General features: G+C 51.1%; 4 protein-coding genes across 4 annotated transcripts; 2 read left to right on the top strand and 2 right to left on the bottom strand.

The window, feature by feature from the left end:
* Positions 1 to 1,800: 1,800 nt before the first annotated feature.
* On the top strand, positions 1,801 to 5,043 carry LTR84_001223 (uncharacterized protein; the record flags this gene model as incomplete). The annotated part of the gene is made up of 2 exons (XM_064844849.1): positions 1,801 to 4,736; positions 4,791 to 5,043. 2 exons carry the CDS (start codon positions 1,801 to 1,803, stop codon positions 5,041 to 5,043), a joined length of 3,189 nt encoding a protein of 1,062 aa, XP_064712709.1.
* Positions 5,044 to 5,937: 894 nt separating this feature from the next.
* On the top strand, positions 5,938 to 6,816 carry LTR84_001222 (uncharacterized protein; the record flags this gene model as incomplete). Its single annotated transcript, XM_064844848.1, has 1 exon — positions 5,938 to 6,816. One exon carries the CDS (start codon positions 5,938 to 5,940, stop codon positions 6,814 to 6,816), a length of 879 nt encoding a protein of 292 aa, XP_064712708.1.
* A 276-nt stretch (positions 6,817 to 7,092) lies between these two features.
* LTR84_001221 (uncharacterized protein) lies at positions 7,093 to 8,139 on the bottom strand (the record flags this gene model as incomplete). The annotated part of the gene is made up of 1 exon (XM_064844847.1): positions 7,093 to 8,139. One exon carries the CDS (start codon positions 8,137 to 8,139, stop codon positions 7,093 to 7,095), a length of 1,047 nt encoding a protein of 348 aa, XP_064712707.1.
* A 1,254-nt stretch (positions 8,140 to 9,393) lies between these two features.
* LTR84_001220 (uncharacterized protein) lies at positions 9,394 to 11,430 on the bottom strand (the record flags this gene model as incomplete). Its single annotated transcript, XM_064844846.1, has 5 exons — positions 9,394 to 10,049; positions 10,109 to 10,241; positions 10,306 to 10,684; positions 10,739 to 11,303; positions 11,367 to 11,430. The coding sequence occupies 5 exons, from the start codon at positions 11,428 to 11,430 to the stop codon at positions 9,394 to 9,396; spliced, it is 1,797 nt and encodes a 598-aa protein (XP_064712706.1).
* Positions 11,431 to 13,265: the final 1,835 nt, after the last annotated feature.

Genomic DNA, 13,265 nt, shown 5'->3' with positions numbered 1-13,265 from the left:
AGACTCTTAGCCCGCCGATCCACTGCAACTGCCTCACCATTACATGTTAGTGGGAGTGGCTATTACGAGCTATCATCGCCTCGTCTCGCACGGTGGCCACCAGACCTGACCTGCCCTGACCCGACTGTTCTTAGTTTGATCTCTGTTGATCCCGAATTCCCGGGCAGTATTCCATCATTTCTCAGCATTGACTGGATACCGAAATCTTGGTTGGGGGTCTCTGGCACACCTTGCCGACGCCCTAAACCGCCTACTGCAGTACGAGTCTGGGAGAAAAAGCCCCCCCGGCAAGAGCCCAAGCTCCACAGACAAGGACTGGCACTTGAAGCTGGACCGAGTGCGAGTGCCTCGCCCGGGTCTCCTTACCCTACCTTTTGTCTTCGGACTAGAGTCGAGTCCCAGCTTGTTCCATTTGTTTTCCCTTTGAACTTCTGCCACTAACTGGATGATCAACTCTTGGTCGCCTATCATTATCATTGCCTGTGTTTGGCACCTCTCTGGCTACAGTGATACCCACCGCTACCTCCAGTAGGTACCCCGTCGCCTCACTCCAAGGAAGTCACCCACCGCCTAGCAGTGCCAGGCAGCTTGAACCCACAGCTACCGTCTTCTCCGTCGTCACTGGGACTCCTCCTCGAGTCCTCGTACTTTGACTTCATCCGCCCCCCTCTGGCTTCTGGCTTGATCCGCCAATCCGTCACTGTGCAGCCAGTCAACACCTCCACCGCCGGGCCCTTTGGTTCCAGTAATTGTGTCCCCCCCAAGGTCCCAATCCTTGTTCCGACCTAGCTAGAGGCTAGCCTGAGATCGACCAGCATTATTATTACTATCTGTACCTCCGGACCTGAGTTGCTATCAACTCGAGTCGACACTCATCCTCCCGTCGTTCACGTTTTCAATTCCGCACTGTCTTTCCAACTAGCTCGTCTTTGAGAGCTGCATCATCCCAGGCCCTCTTGTCTTCCTTTTTACACTTCGACTTGATACCACTTGTAACGGCTACAATATTGTCGACGAAGATCATCACCGAAATCAGTCAGTTGGGCATCTATTCATCTTTTATCTTTACCCTTTCCCCACCACTCTCCTCCAAGGCAAGCTTCCGACCGCCTCTGGCTATTTCGACATAGCCTCCAGCATCTCAGTACCCGCTTCAAACGTTGCTGCCCAAACTTGAAGACCTCGACTCCGGTCGCGATCGCTGTGTTTACCCACCGCCGCCGTCTTGGGTTCCGCCAACGTAGACAACCCGCCATTCTGGATTTGACTTCTCGACATCTTTTCCATCACTTTCAATCCACGTCTTCATTTTCGGATCTATTGCCTTCGATTTCTCCAACAACCACTTTCGCATATCTCCAATCCTTGCGCGGTAGACTTGTTTGCTTAATCAATTGCTTGCCCACCACGACCAAAGTCCACCAGTGCCGGGCTCATTTTCAATCTAACCACTTAATCGAATCTGTGTGCGCCGCATCCCTTCCACGTTTGCTTTCTCCCGAAAGCAGAAGCCCGTGAGAAACAGCGCTTTTTGGTTTTCTATCCGCTGGCCACGCGAAACTTCCCCGGATCTTCTGGACTTCAACTGGCCTTTCTTCCTCGATTCCTGGAACCGACAACAAGAAACCCATGCGCATTGGTGATTCCGCCCTCGAGCGAACTGCCATGAGCATTCTGTTTCTTGCGCGACTTTAAGATTGTGTCCCTGGGTCATGGTGCATTCCCCGTACCACGTTCTTCCGGGCATAGTGACGAAGGAGGTACTGATTCGGCTGTTGTGCTCGGAATCAAAGGTTGAGCATGGAAGCAATCGGTGACGTGGAGTTGAAGTACGAAAGATCCAATCCCTACGGTCCACCACCACACCACAACGCCCACCGTATGCCGCCAACCGAGACTCAACCGTTACACAGTTACCCTCCACCTCAAAGCACCAGTATGCCACCACCAGGCCAAGGGTGGACCCCCAACCCTTCACCTTACAGTGGTGAACCTAGCGAACATCGACCACACCCATCCGAAAATGCTCATCAACCTTCCTACCCGCCTCCACCGCCGCCTTATCCTCCTTCGGGTCGAGAAACCCCAGGCTATCCTCCACCTCAAGCCGATCCAGGTTACGGACGCCCAGGAAGTGTCTCAGGTCCTACGAGATCTCCTGCAGAATCTCATCACCCACAGTATCACCCTCCGAGTAGCAATCCCCACGAACATCCCTATTATCCTCCTTCTGCCGACTATAGACAACGGCATGCGTATTCTGGGCCTGAGGCCCAGCCCAACGGAACCCATCAGCAACCCCTTCACGTAGTGACAGCTCATGAAATGATGCCGGGCCAACCTCCCAGCCAATCCAGTCATTATGGGCCTCCCTCGGCGGGACCCCCTTCATCTGCTCCCTACTATTACTCCGAGTTTGGTGGCCAACGCCGGAAGCCTGTCCGTGCCGCACAAGCTTGCGATTCGTGTCGACAGCGAAAGGCAAAATGTGATGAAGGCCGACCGGAATGTCAACACTGTAAGGAGAATGGGCTCAAGTGCTCATATCGAGAAATTCCACCGCAAAAATCGGAAAAGCAAGTGCTCGCAATTACGGCTCAGCTCGATTCTCTGTCAGACAACGTGAAATCAATTGCTGATGCTGGAAGAGCGCAGAACGCAAAGATAGATGCCATTCTCAATTTCCTGTCCCGCAGCCAACCTGAAGCCTTTGCTGGGCTTGAGATGGGAACCCCGGAAGAGCGCAAGGAAAATGTGGTCCGATCTCAGGAAAAGACGGCATCTGCAAGTCAAGCCATCCCTTTCAGTAGAGAGGACAGCTCGGACGTGAGAACCACTCCTCACATGGCGGGCCACTCCGCTCTTTCGGATTTTATAAGTCGTAATGGGGACGAAACAGGAGGGGATGGATTGTCCATGCCTTCTAAGCACACCACTGCAGCACAGTATCTCCTCCAGTGGCCTTCTATTGCTGCGTTAACTCCGCCCGGCATCTCTCCGACATATGCCATGGAGGAAGAGCGGGAAAGAGGACTCCTACGATTATACGGTTGTGGAGAAGGTGAAGACAAAGGCGATGGACATGAGGGTGCACCAAGTCCTTCCGGCAGCTCATCTTCAGATGGACGTCGACTCGACGAAGAAACATCCTCCTCTCCCCATGGTGTTTGGGGCGTCGGTCAATTACATGCACCAGGCATGCCGAATCAGGGTCACCCAGCGCGTGAACACCCAGGTGGAGTCAGTCCGCATGGTGGTCTGATGCTCGATTCGGATGCGGTAGATCGCTACTTTCGGAGTTTCATGGAACACATTCACATTCTCCATCCTTTTCTAGAACCTAAAGTTCTCCGGAACATGATCCACACCTTCAAGCGAAAATATAGCTGGGATTATCGTGCGACACAGCCTGCTGGCGTTGTTGGCGCCAAAAGGAAACGAGAAAACACGGAATCTCCACGCTCGGTGGAAGACCACAACACCCCTAGCCATCTCGGAAGCCGCACCCATACCAAAGCTTACAATCCTGGTATCAGTGCGCCTATGATTGAGCACTCTATTGCGAATGCAATTGTGTTGCTTGTCATTGCACTGGGAAAGGTCACGGCTCATCGAGATCCTCTGCCAGGCGCTGCAGCAACCACCAACATGCGGACCTCGACACCCCACAGCAATATGTACTCGGATCTCCCCATGCCGATGTCTGCGCCAACATCTCCTTTCAATAATCAAGTTGGATTGAATGGCGTTAGTCATCTTGGTGCATCCAGCCCAGCCAACCCTCAGGGAAAGAACATGGATGTCATTCCCGGACTGGCATACTTTGCTAAAGCTGCAGACATTATCGGGGAACATCCAGGAGGAAGTGATGTGTCACATATTCAAGCATATCTGCTGGCAGGTCTGTATATGGGTCAACTTGCTCGCATCTTGCCTAGTTTCTTCTACATCCAGAAGGCATGTGTGGCTACCCAAATTCTTATCGAGTCAACGGCTTATGTACAAAACACCATGAAGCCCTCCCGCCGAAATCTCATCAACTTCGCCTTTTGGTCATGCCTGCAGTTGGAGAGCGATATCGCTGCCGAGTTCCACCTACCTGTCAGTGACATTAGCAAACATGAGCGTGCGCAAACTATCAGTTACCCAACAAATGCCACACTCGGCCCGATCCCGGAGTCTAATACCAGTGACGATATCCTAAAGTACTACTCGTTCCAAGTCAACTTGCGCAAGACCATGAACAGCATTCACGCATCGCTTTACCGTGAGAAGAAGAATACGAATACGAGATCTAGTGATTCGGTGATGCATGCTCTAGATGGGATGTTTGAGGAGGTAAGAACAGATACATGGAGGAAAGCCGGGTTGGATTGGGATGACAACGACCACGAGAGCCCCAACATCAACCTTGCTCGATTAAGAGGGAAATATTATGGCGCCAAGTATATCATTTGGCGACCAGCCCTACAATATGCACTTCTCCTCGCCGCTGGAATGAAGAAAGAGCCGAGCTCGGAATCACCATCTGGAAATGGAGAGCACTCGGAGTTTACATCACCAGCGATGGAAAATGCGTACCCTCCGAATCGCTCATGGAAGGAGGTGCCAGGTCTCGACCAGAATCTCTTAGAAGGTGCTCGAAAGTGCGTCCAGGCTGCTATACGCAGTACTACGGTGTTCGATGCGGTGCCTCGACGACTTGTTGTCACCAATATTTTTGGCACTCTTCATGCGTGAGTATCTCAACTCTCTGTTCTCGGATGCATTTGAACTAACAAGTATCACAGACAGTGGGGGAACATGCTTGTCTTATATGCAACATATACTTCGAAGCATGCATCCCTGAGCTCACTGGTGAACGTAGAGATACTGAAGAAACTACACGATCGTACGGTAAGGATTTTACGAGACCACGAGGCGATTTCACCAGTTCTAGCCAAAGATCTCAAAATCCTGGAATACGTACGACGAAAGGTCTTCCCACCCACGAGCTCATCATACGCACCGGCCAGTACGGCATCCAGCTTTTCCAGTCGATGAGAACAATGGTGGTTTTGACCATCATTATGAGGAGGAACTTTGACTGCATTTTCCTTGTCACGCTATTGTCGTGAATGCCTGAATTTGATGTTATCAGGGCGGGAACGTTCACAGCGACTTAGCATCATTCACAGCGTTAACAAACAAACAACATGGAGTTTATGAAAGTATCACGGCCGAATGGGAGGGATTTGTTCTTTAATTTTTGTCCGCCTTGCAAATGCCTATTCTGCTGTATTCAGAATGGTTACGACACCTCTGATCGCCGGACCAGTGCAAGCCAGCCACGGCGGATTGCTTGTCGGCAGTTATTAATGGGTCGATGAGATATTATCCGACACTAGAAGACTGAACGGAGGTGGAAAGTGCGACAGAACGCTTTTTGAGGACGAGATGAATGGCCGCACTGGAAAGGGTATTGTTGGCGCTGTTTGGATCCTATATACATGGCGATGGCAATCGCGATGGCGATATACTGTCAAAGTCCTTCATTTGAGTATACATATTGCGTGGCTCGAGGGAATGGCGCTGGGGGAGCTTTAATAAGCCACTTGTACAACTACTACTGATCTTTGAGGAGGAAGCTCAGAGGCGAGGGTGTGCTCGCTATGTAGCTTAATGAAGAACTGAAACTGCTTGTATGGCTTGTTTAATTGTCGATTGACAGTCAAGGGTGGTCAAGAGGATGACTCATGTGAAAGTCGAGTCCTCCGTATGCGAAGACTTTGTAGCACGTGATTACGTGTATTTGTTCGCGTCAGTCTTTGACTTCGTCAATTTGCACCAAAGAATCTCACGCGGCGTTTTCATGAGATCAATCAGCCACGCGTTCTCTTTTGCAACCAGCATATCCAATGGTCGAACTGTGCGTCGAAGCCGACTTAACCATCCGCAATGCCTACAAATAAACCAAACATTCCACCCGCTCCGCAACCCACCCGAGTCTTCTTCGATCCCTTCAACTCCTCCTCCACAGGCCATCAACGCGCCGAAAACACACTTTCGGGAAGCACATCATGGCGAGACTCACGCACATACAAGCTTTCTCATCAGTTGAGGGACCGGAGTGGTCGTGGAGGTGATGCCCATCTATCGGATCTTGTTGGTGCTGGAAGCGTCAACTACAGGAAGGATGGGAGGAAGGGCAATGGTGATTGGGAGAAGGGTGCGCCGGGTCTGCGTGAGAGTGGCTGGCAGGATATCAGAGGTCTTATGGCAGGTAGTAGGAAGAGATGTGCTGAGTCCAAGGACGAAGACATGGGCCAATCGAAGAAATTGAAGCAGGACTCTGAGGGCAATAAACCATCCAAGGATTCCACTACCAACACGATTACAGCAACTGAAGAGAAGATATCTCCAGAGAGTTGCCCAGACCAGCTCGTCACGACTACAAAACAGCCGCCACAGATCTTCCGCGGATTAACCATGTATCTCAATGGATCCACGGCTCCATTGGTGTCAGATCACAAGATCAAACAACTCTTCGTCCAGCACGGAGGCAATTCGTCCTTCGCTTTGGGACGGAAAACCGTCACTCATGTGATCATCGGAAGTACATGCGGTGGTGGCCTTGCCGCCACAAAGATCAACAAAGAAATCAACACCGTCAGAGGCAAGGGGATTAAATACGTCACGGCGCAATGGGTACTGAGCAGCATTGAGCAAGGCATTCGACAACCTGAGGCGAGATACGTCCCCGGGAATCTCAACACGAAGATCGCCGGGAATGGACAACGGAGTGTGAGGATGGTTTTCACACCTACGACGAAATGAAGAAAAATAGGCTTCCATTACATTTGGGAGCATTATGTACGAAGGACGAATCAGTCAACGAGTCACGAGCATCAGTCCAGATCAACAGCATGGACTATGTATGTATATACGAGCATGAACGAGACCAATACCACCAATGAAAATAGCACGCAATAAACCACGCATTCTATATCCTGTCAGCCTTGTGCGATGTATCACCCCATCCACGATGAAGAGCCGACTTTACTTAGTACTCAGATTCGGCCACTCTAATGGACACAACCAATCAGCACAGCATCACGATATGGAGCAGTGGGAAAGCAACATACCAAAAGAAGTCCGGGCAGTATTCCTGCGGACGACCTTGACCTCATCACCGACCTTGATCTCGGCGGCGGTCTTGCCCTCCGGGACCTTTGCGAGGAAGCCATATCTTCCAAAGACGGGGCTCCACTTGGCACCGGGGTCGACGCGACGATCCGAGTTCAACTTCTTCAGGATCTTGCCGGCCTCGCTCTCGCCCACCTTGCCGGTGCTGTAATCGACATTGAGGCTGTTGCAGCGCGCGCAGTTCTGCGTCAGCACGATCTTGGCCCCTTGACTCCCGATCTGCAGTTCGCCCCAGAAGTCCTCGTCGAACTCGCCGGCGGCACCCTCGACGATGATGTTGGGCCGGAACTTGGATATGTCCATGGATTCGCCGGCGGGCAGGCGCTGCTGCGCGTTCTCCCAGCTCCGCGTGCTGATGACCAGGTACGGCGCCACGTCGGCGAATGTCAGGCCGGCGTCTTCGCCTTCGTATTGCTTCGCGCTGCCGAGGAGACTGCCGACCACGCTGCTGGTCGTCGACGTGATGCTGCTTAGCCACGACGAACCGCCCGCGCCGGCCGTTGCGCCTGTTCCCTGGCTCTGCTCGTCACGCTGTCGCCCCGACACGCTCGGGGGCATGTTGCCCAGCACCTTCCGCCGATTCTCCCCGATGTACAGCAGCTTGACCTGGTAGCCGAAGCGCGCGCTGAACCACTCGTTATACGTGGCGCCCATGTCGTAGCTGACAGTCGGGCTCGAATGCATGGTGATCTGGAACTCATCGAGGCCGTGCGTGTCCGGCGCGAGGTCGATCTCAAGGGGGGTCGCGTCAGTGATTTTCTGGTCCGGGTTCGCGAACGCGTGGTCTTTGGTGTACGTGACGGTGAATTTCTTCGGGGATGATGGGGAAGAGCTGCCGTCCACGAAGGCGGTCGTGAACAGGCACATCTCGGTGAATTCGGCGATGTGCATGTTCTTGTCTTTGCTGATCGAATACAGCATGAAGCGCCGGTCGTGCGGGAATCCCGTGTACATGGCTGCTTGGCTGGAGAGGGAGATTCCTCGGAGCGACTTTATCGGGTACGTGTAGATCTTGAGTGGACGTTTGGATGTCAGTTGGGGAGAGAACTCAGTTTCATAAATGATGCATTGATCATATATCTTGGGGAGACGATACGATGGGTGTCGGATTGGAGGGTCTCTCTATACGTACCTCCTTCACACGCAATACACCTTCCGCCATCTTGACAGATGCTCCTGTGGATATTTGACTAGGTGGAGGGTTGTACAGGCTGACTCTCTATCGGTGATATCGTCGTGCTGAGGAATGAAATGTTGTGCCGAACAGATGTGCTGCTCTGTCCTATCCTGCTTGCCTGGTCTAGTGCTTTATTTCTCTCCCTGGGCGATATCTTGGTTCCTAAACAACAGAACGAACGAGCAGGTAAATTGATAGTGCGTGTTGCAAAAGACTCGAGCGAGATAATGTATTATCCGAGGGTCGAAATGAGTCGAGTCGAGTCGAATCACCTTGGTCACAAAGTCGCGACTCAATTAACCTCCCAAGTCGGAGTGAAAGGTGTGGTCCAGAGAGCAGCACGGTATCGAGAATCAATCTGATATGTATGTACCAGAATACTTATCTTGCAATAGACGAGCGAATTCTCCAGCACCCACCGTAGAAGCCCGAGGCCACCAACGCCCCCTCAATCTCGAACTCTCCTTTGCCCCGCGTGGCCGTTCCGCCCTTCGAGGTTGAGTGCCGAGAGCCGAATACAACGATATACGTCTCGAGTGAGGAGTGCCAATATCAGCATTGACATCGATATCGTAGTGTATTATATTAAGGCTAGTCCCCAGTTCAGCTATGCAACCATACGTTATATCCTTACATCTCATTATCTATCTGGAGCTGGCACTATGGTAGAAACCCTCCTGATCAACGGCTTAGTTGGGCCAGATGATGAAATATTACTTGTATACCAAGCGAAGCAAGGAAACCAACCGACTATTCATCCTTTATCCATGCAAATTCAAAGCCCTGCCCGAATACTGAGGCGATCCAACCATCCAAGGTCATCCAACTGTGCTCTCTTGCCAATGTTTCTCTCGTTTACCTTGGGCCAATGTGGGGTATATATGCATATGCAAGCAAGTAAATCAATCATCAAAAATCATTGCAGTTCGTCATCATCGTCATTAAGTATCGTTGTTCCGTACGAAAAATCCCAAGCAAAATATGCACCCTGCCTCGTTCGTTTCCGGGTTTCCAGGCTTGTGATGTGTCCCTCAAGCAGACCGTGGAATGAATTCTGGCTTTCTCAATTTGGAAACCAATGGTGGCGGTGCAGGCAAATCATCGGAAACCGGATAAGGAGGCCTTTGAGCACCATTTGATCTGCCTGGTGATGGTCGAAATGCGGGATGGACTGGTTCATTGATGGGTGTTTTCGGAGGTCTGGGTGGTGGTTCTGAAGGATTGTATGCCGAATTCGGCGGTGGTTGGTATGTGTACTTGTCATCGTCTCCAAATCGATATGGTAGATTGCTGGAGACCCGTGATGAATTTGAGTCACCAGAGATGACCGAGAACTTGTCCTGCATGGCTGCCGAGCCCTCCAATGGATATGGTGGATTACCAGGAGTCCTTTGGCGTGTGGTGGGAGTGCGTTGACCGTTATCTTCTGCTGGAAGTTCTACAGCACCTGGATGTACTGGGGCCAAGGGTGGTTGAGGCACGTTCAAAGACTCAGACTCGCGATAGCCCCAGCTTGAGTCACGACTGTGGCTTTCACCAAGTCCACGTCGATCGAATCGTTTCTTCATGAGTTCAATTTTGGCCATCTTAAGAGCACCTTCTTTCATCATCTCTTGAACATCCGTCTTTTGTAAGTATTTTCGTGTATTTGTAGTGACGACGTTGAGAGCAGCCCATTCATTGGTCCCTGCAGAATGAGGTTAGTTAACAAAGATGAGAAGAGTTCACGATTCAACCATCACTTACCGACTTGATTTGCGAGACCAGTATCGACGTTCAAACGAAAGTAGTTCTCGGCTGGAACACCACGTCTTGCCAACTCGGTCTTGAGCATTTTTTGGTGTTCTGCTTCGCAATCTTCGATCTTCTGGATGAGTTTCTGTGGATTTTGACAGATCAGTATCAACATTCAACAAGGAAAAAAGACAACAAAGGTGACCTACTCTTCGACCTTCGGCAAAGGTGCCCATGGAACCACCAAGAAACCCCTCCCACCACTCATGATCAGGCACTGACGAATTCGATGGACGTTTCCCCGTGCCAATACTGACAAAGACGCCAACTTCTCGAGCTGGCCATTCATTCATCGATTCCTCCAAGATCTGAGCGGCTGGATTGTACTTGCCAGCCCCCTCGTCGCTAAAGACACTCTGACCGATTTGTATTGGTTTGAATGCGAGTTGGGTGGCACATGTTGCCCGACCAGCCTGCCAGATAGTGCAATTAAATTCGGGAGCTGGTTCTTTTCTTGAATCGTAGCTTCGTAACAGTATCGACGAACCGGTTCGGGGATTTGTACCTCTGTAGACTGCTGTGACGGCCCTGGACGTTGTTAGCTCAAGGAATGTCGAACAAACTGGAACATGTCCCACTTACGTCTTGGTACGATTTTCGCGTCCGTCATAGAGAGTGGCATTGGAATTACCAAAGCCGGGGAAATTCGGCGAGACAATGGAATTTCTGAGTGTGGAAGGACTTGAGACGGAGGTTGTGCTTCTAATGCTCATCGATCGGCGAACTGCCACATTGCTGGTAGCACTGATGGGGCTGGTGAGGTCTTGGAATTCTCTCCCTCTTCCATCATATCCCTCGTCATCGTAAACGGTATGGCCCGCGACACACTCCCGGATGGCCTCTTCGAGTTTCGAGGCTTTGAACAGAGTGTGTTTGTAAGGAATGCCGGCGAAGGTCTTGTCAGTCTCGAAGACTCTTCTTGTCATTTTGACATAGACATCCATGCAGGTCTCGAGATCCAGGCGTAGCCGTCCCAACATAATGGCAATAAGGCCTCCGGTACCAGTGCCACCGATCAGATCAAAATAATCGCATGGTTTAGGGGTGGCGTCTCTGCTTGGAGGTTTCCCTTCGGATTCGACGTAGAGTCTGTGCATGAGTTCTTGTAGGATTAAGAGCATCGAGTAGCCGCGAACTCCTCCGCCATCTAGATGGGGTTGTCAGTCAAAAGAGAGTCTTGGTGGACAACACGAGGTGGATTGCGACTTACCCAATGACAGGATGCGCAGTGGAGGGCCCTTTGTCGTATCTTTCCGTCGCAGATTGTTATCCATGGCGAGAGATGGCAGTAGTGTGTATAATGGGGAGAAGGGGAAAACGGGAGGCGAAACAGGCAGCTGGATATGTAAGAAAGTCGAGTCGAGATGGTGTGGTACGAACGGGCGCGGTTACACGAGGAAGTTTAAGGGTGCCTTGTTCAGAAAGTGAAGGTTCTTGTTGGCGCCAGGCACGCGGGGATGTCTGTGACCGAATTTGAAAAGGATGACGAGGACCAAGAAAGAAGAGCTGGGTACGTGAGTTGTTAGAAAAGAATAGATGAACTTGAAGGCTTGGTTCAGGTGGAGGAGGGAGGGATGCGGGCGTGAACTTGTGGATGCGCGTGGAATAAATTGGTATGGCTTAGCAGAAGTTGGTCAGGGCATGCGATCTGATTGAGTGAAATTCGTATGGGATGCCTTCTTAGTATTTCTAGTTCAGGCTACTGAATGGGAGGGGGAGTTTTGTCTCTACAAGAGAAGCACTGGCAAGTGGAAGGGTATGACGACGCCTCGTGCCAAGAAAAGAAAGTGAATGTCTGACGGAGGCTAAAGATGAGGATTGGTGGTTACGTGATGGGAAAACTGGGTGATTGATTCATGTCAGACACAGAATTCCAGACTGCCCCTCAAATAGCAGTCACCTTTAGTCCTGGGCGGGCAGGCGCAGGGCAGGCGCAGGGCAGGGGCACAGGCAGAGCAGGCTTGAAGGCGTCCTCCACGCGAACAACAACCAGCACCATCATCAGAACATACCAACTCAAAGCAAGAAATGATCCCCGTTACAAGTAGATAGTAGAGAGTGATTGATAAACACGGATACCATTCTCTCCGAGTGCAGTCACTTTCCCATCGCCACAAGTTACCAATTGCCACAAAAAAACCAGTCCATCAGCCACAATGACCCAATATATTTGTAGAACATGGACATCTCGATCATCGCTCTCTTAGCGAGCTCCACGATCAACACGGATAAATGTTTTTCGTTTATACGGGACCAACGAAAACCTCCTATCGAAGGTGGCGAAAATGGGTAATGCCTTGCAGTGAGCTCGCTTGTCGTCCTCGTAGCGACTAACCTCCTCAATTGGCCAGACGCGCCATGCAAGGCTCCAGCATTCCAAAAGAACCAAGACTCCCAACAAGGCAGGTTATTGGTTGTTCCGCTGAGCATGACCAGCTGAATAAGGAGTCGACGTCCACTACGACCTGACTACAAGGTACCTCGATCTCCTAGCGATCGGGTCCTCCGTATTCTTCAACCCATCTGTAATCCACTCGAGTGGTCGGTTGTGGCTGAGCAATGCCAACCTGGATACCAATCGTCGTTGCTCTCTCCGCCCAGTCCACGCAAGCCCGCCACGAATCATTCCTGCTATTTAGGCCATCGCTACAGCCGGCAACCAAGTCCGTTACACCCGCTCTGACTTCTGGCCACAACCGAGTCTACTCGTACGGTAGGAACCCTTGGACGGAGCTTCATAGATGACCTCGAGAACAACAAAGACTACCCGAGTCACGAGCGTCAAATAATCATTCGTTTGAAGAGTGTAAATCTTCTTCTATGTTGACACAAGTCCATCTATCTGGACTGTAGCAATTTGTGCTGTTTGTTGAAACACTCGGCATCCTAATGCCTTCATTCATATCGATGCCTCATGGACCTTGAGGTCATCATCACCTGTTGTGCTGTCTCACTGTTGGAGAGGCCAGCAATTAACGCCGATGTTAAGATCGACTTTTGCCTGCCCTCCCATGCTATCGTGGTATCATGTTGAAAAATCACTTTTCTTTCGTCAATTCATCCTTTTCTCCCCACCCATGCCAATAACCATGCGCCAGACACTTCCCAT

The sequence above is a fragment of the Exophiala bonariae genome (genome assembly GCF_035927105.1).
Source record: "Exophiala bonariae strain CCFEE 5792 chromosome Unknown scaffold_1, whole genome shotgun sequence".
NCBI lineage: Eukaryota > Fungi > Ascomycota > Eurotiomycetes > Chaetothyriales > Herpotrichiellaceae > Exophiala > Exophiala bonariae.
The sequence above is the reverse complement of the archived record's forward strand: the minus strand, read 5'-3'. Positions and strand labels throughout refer to the sequence as shown.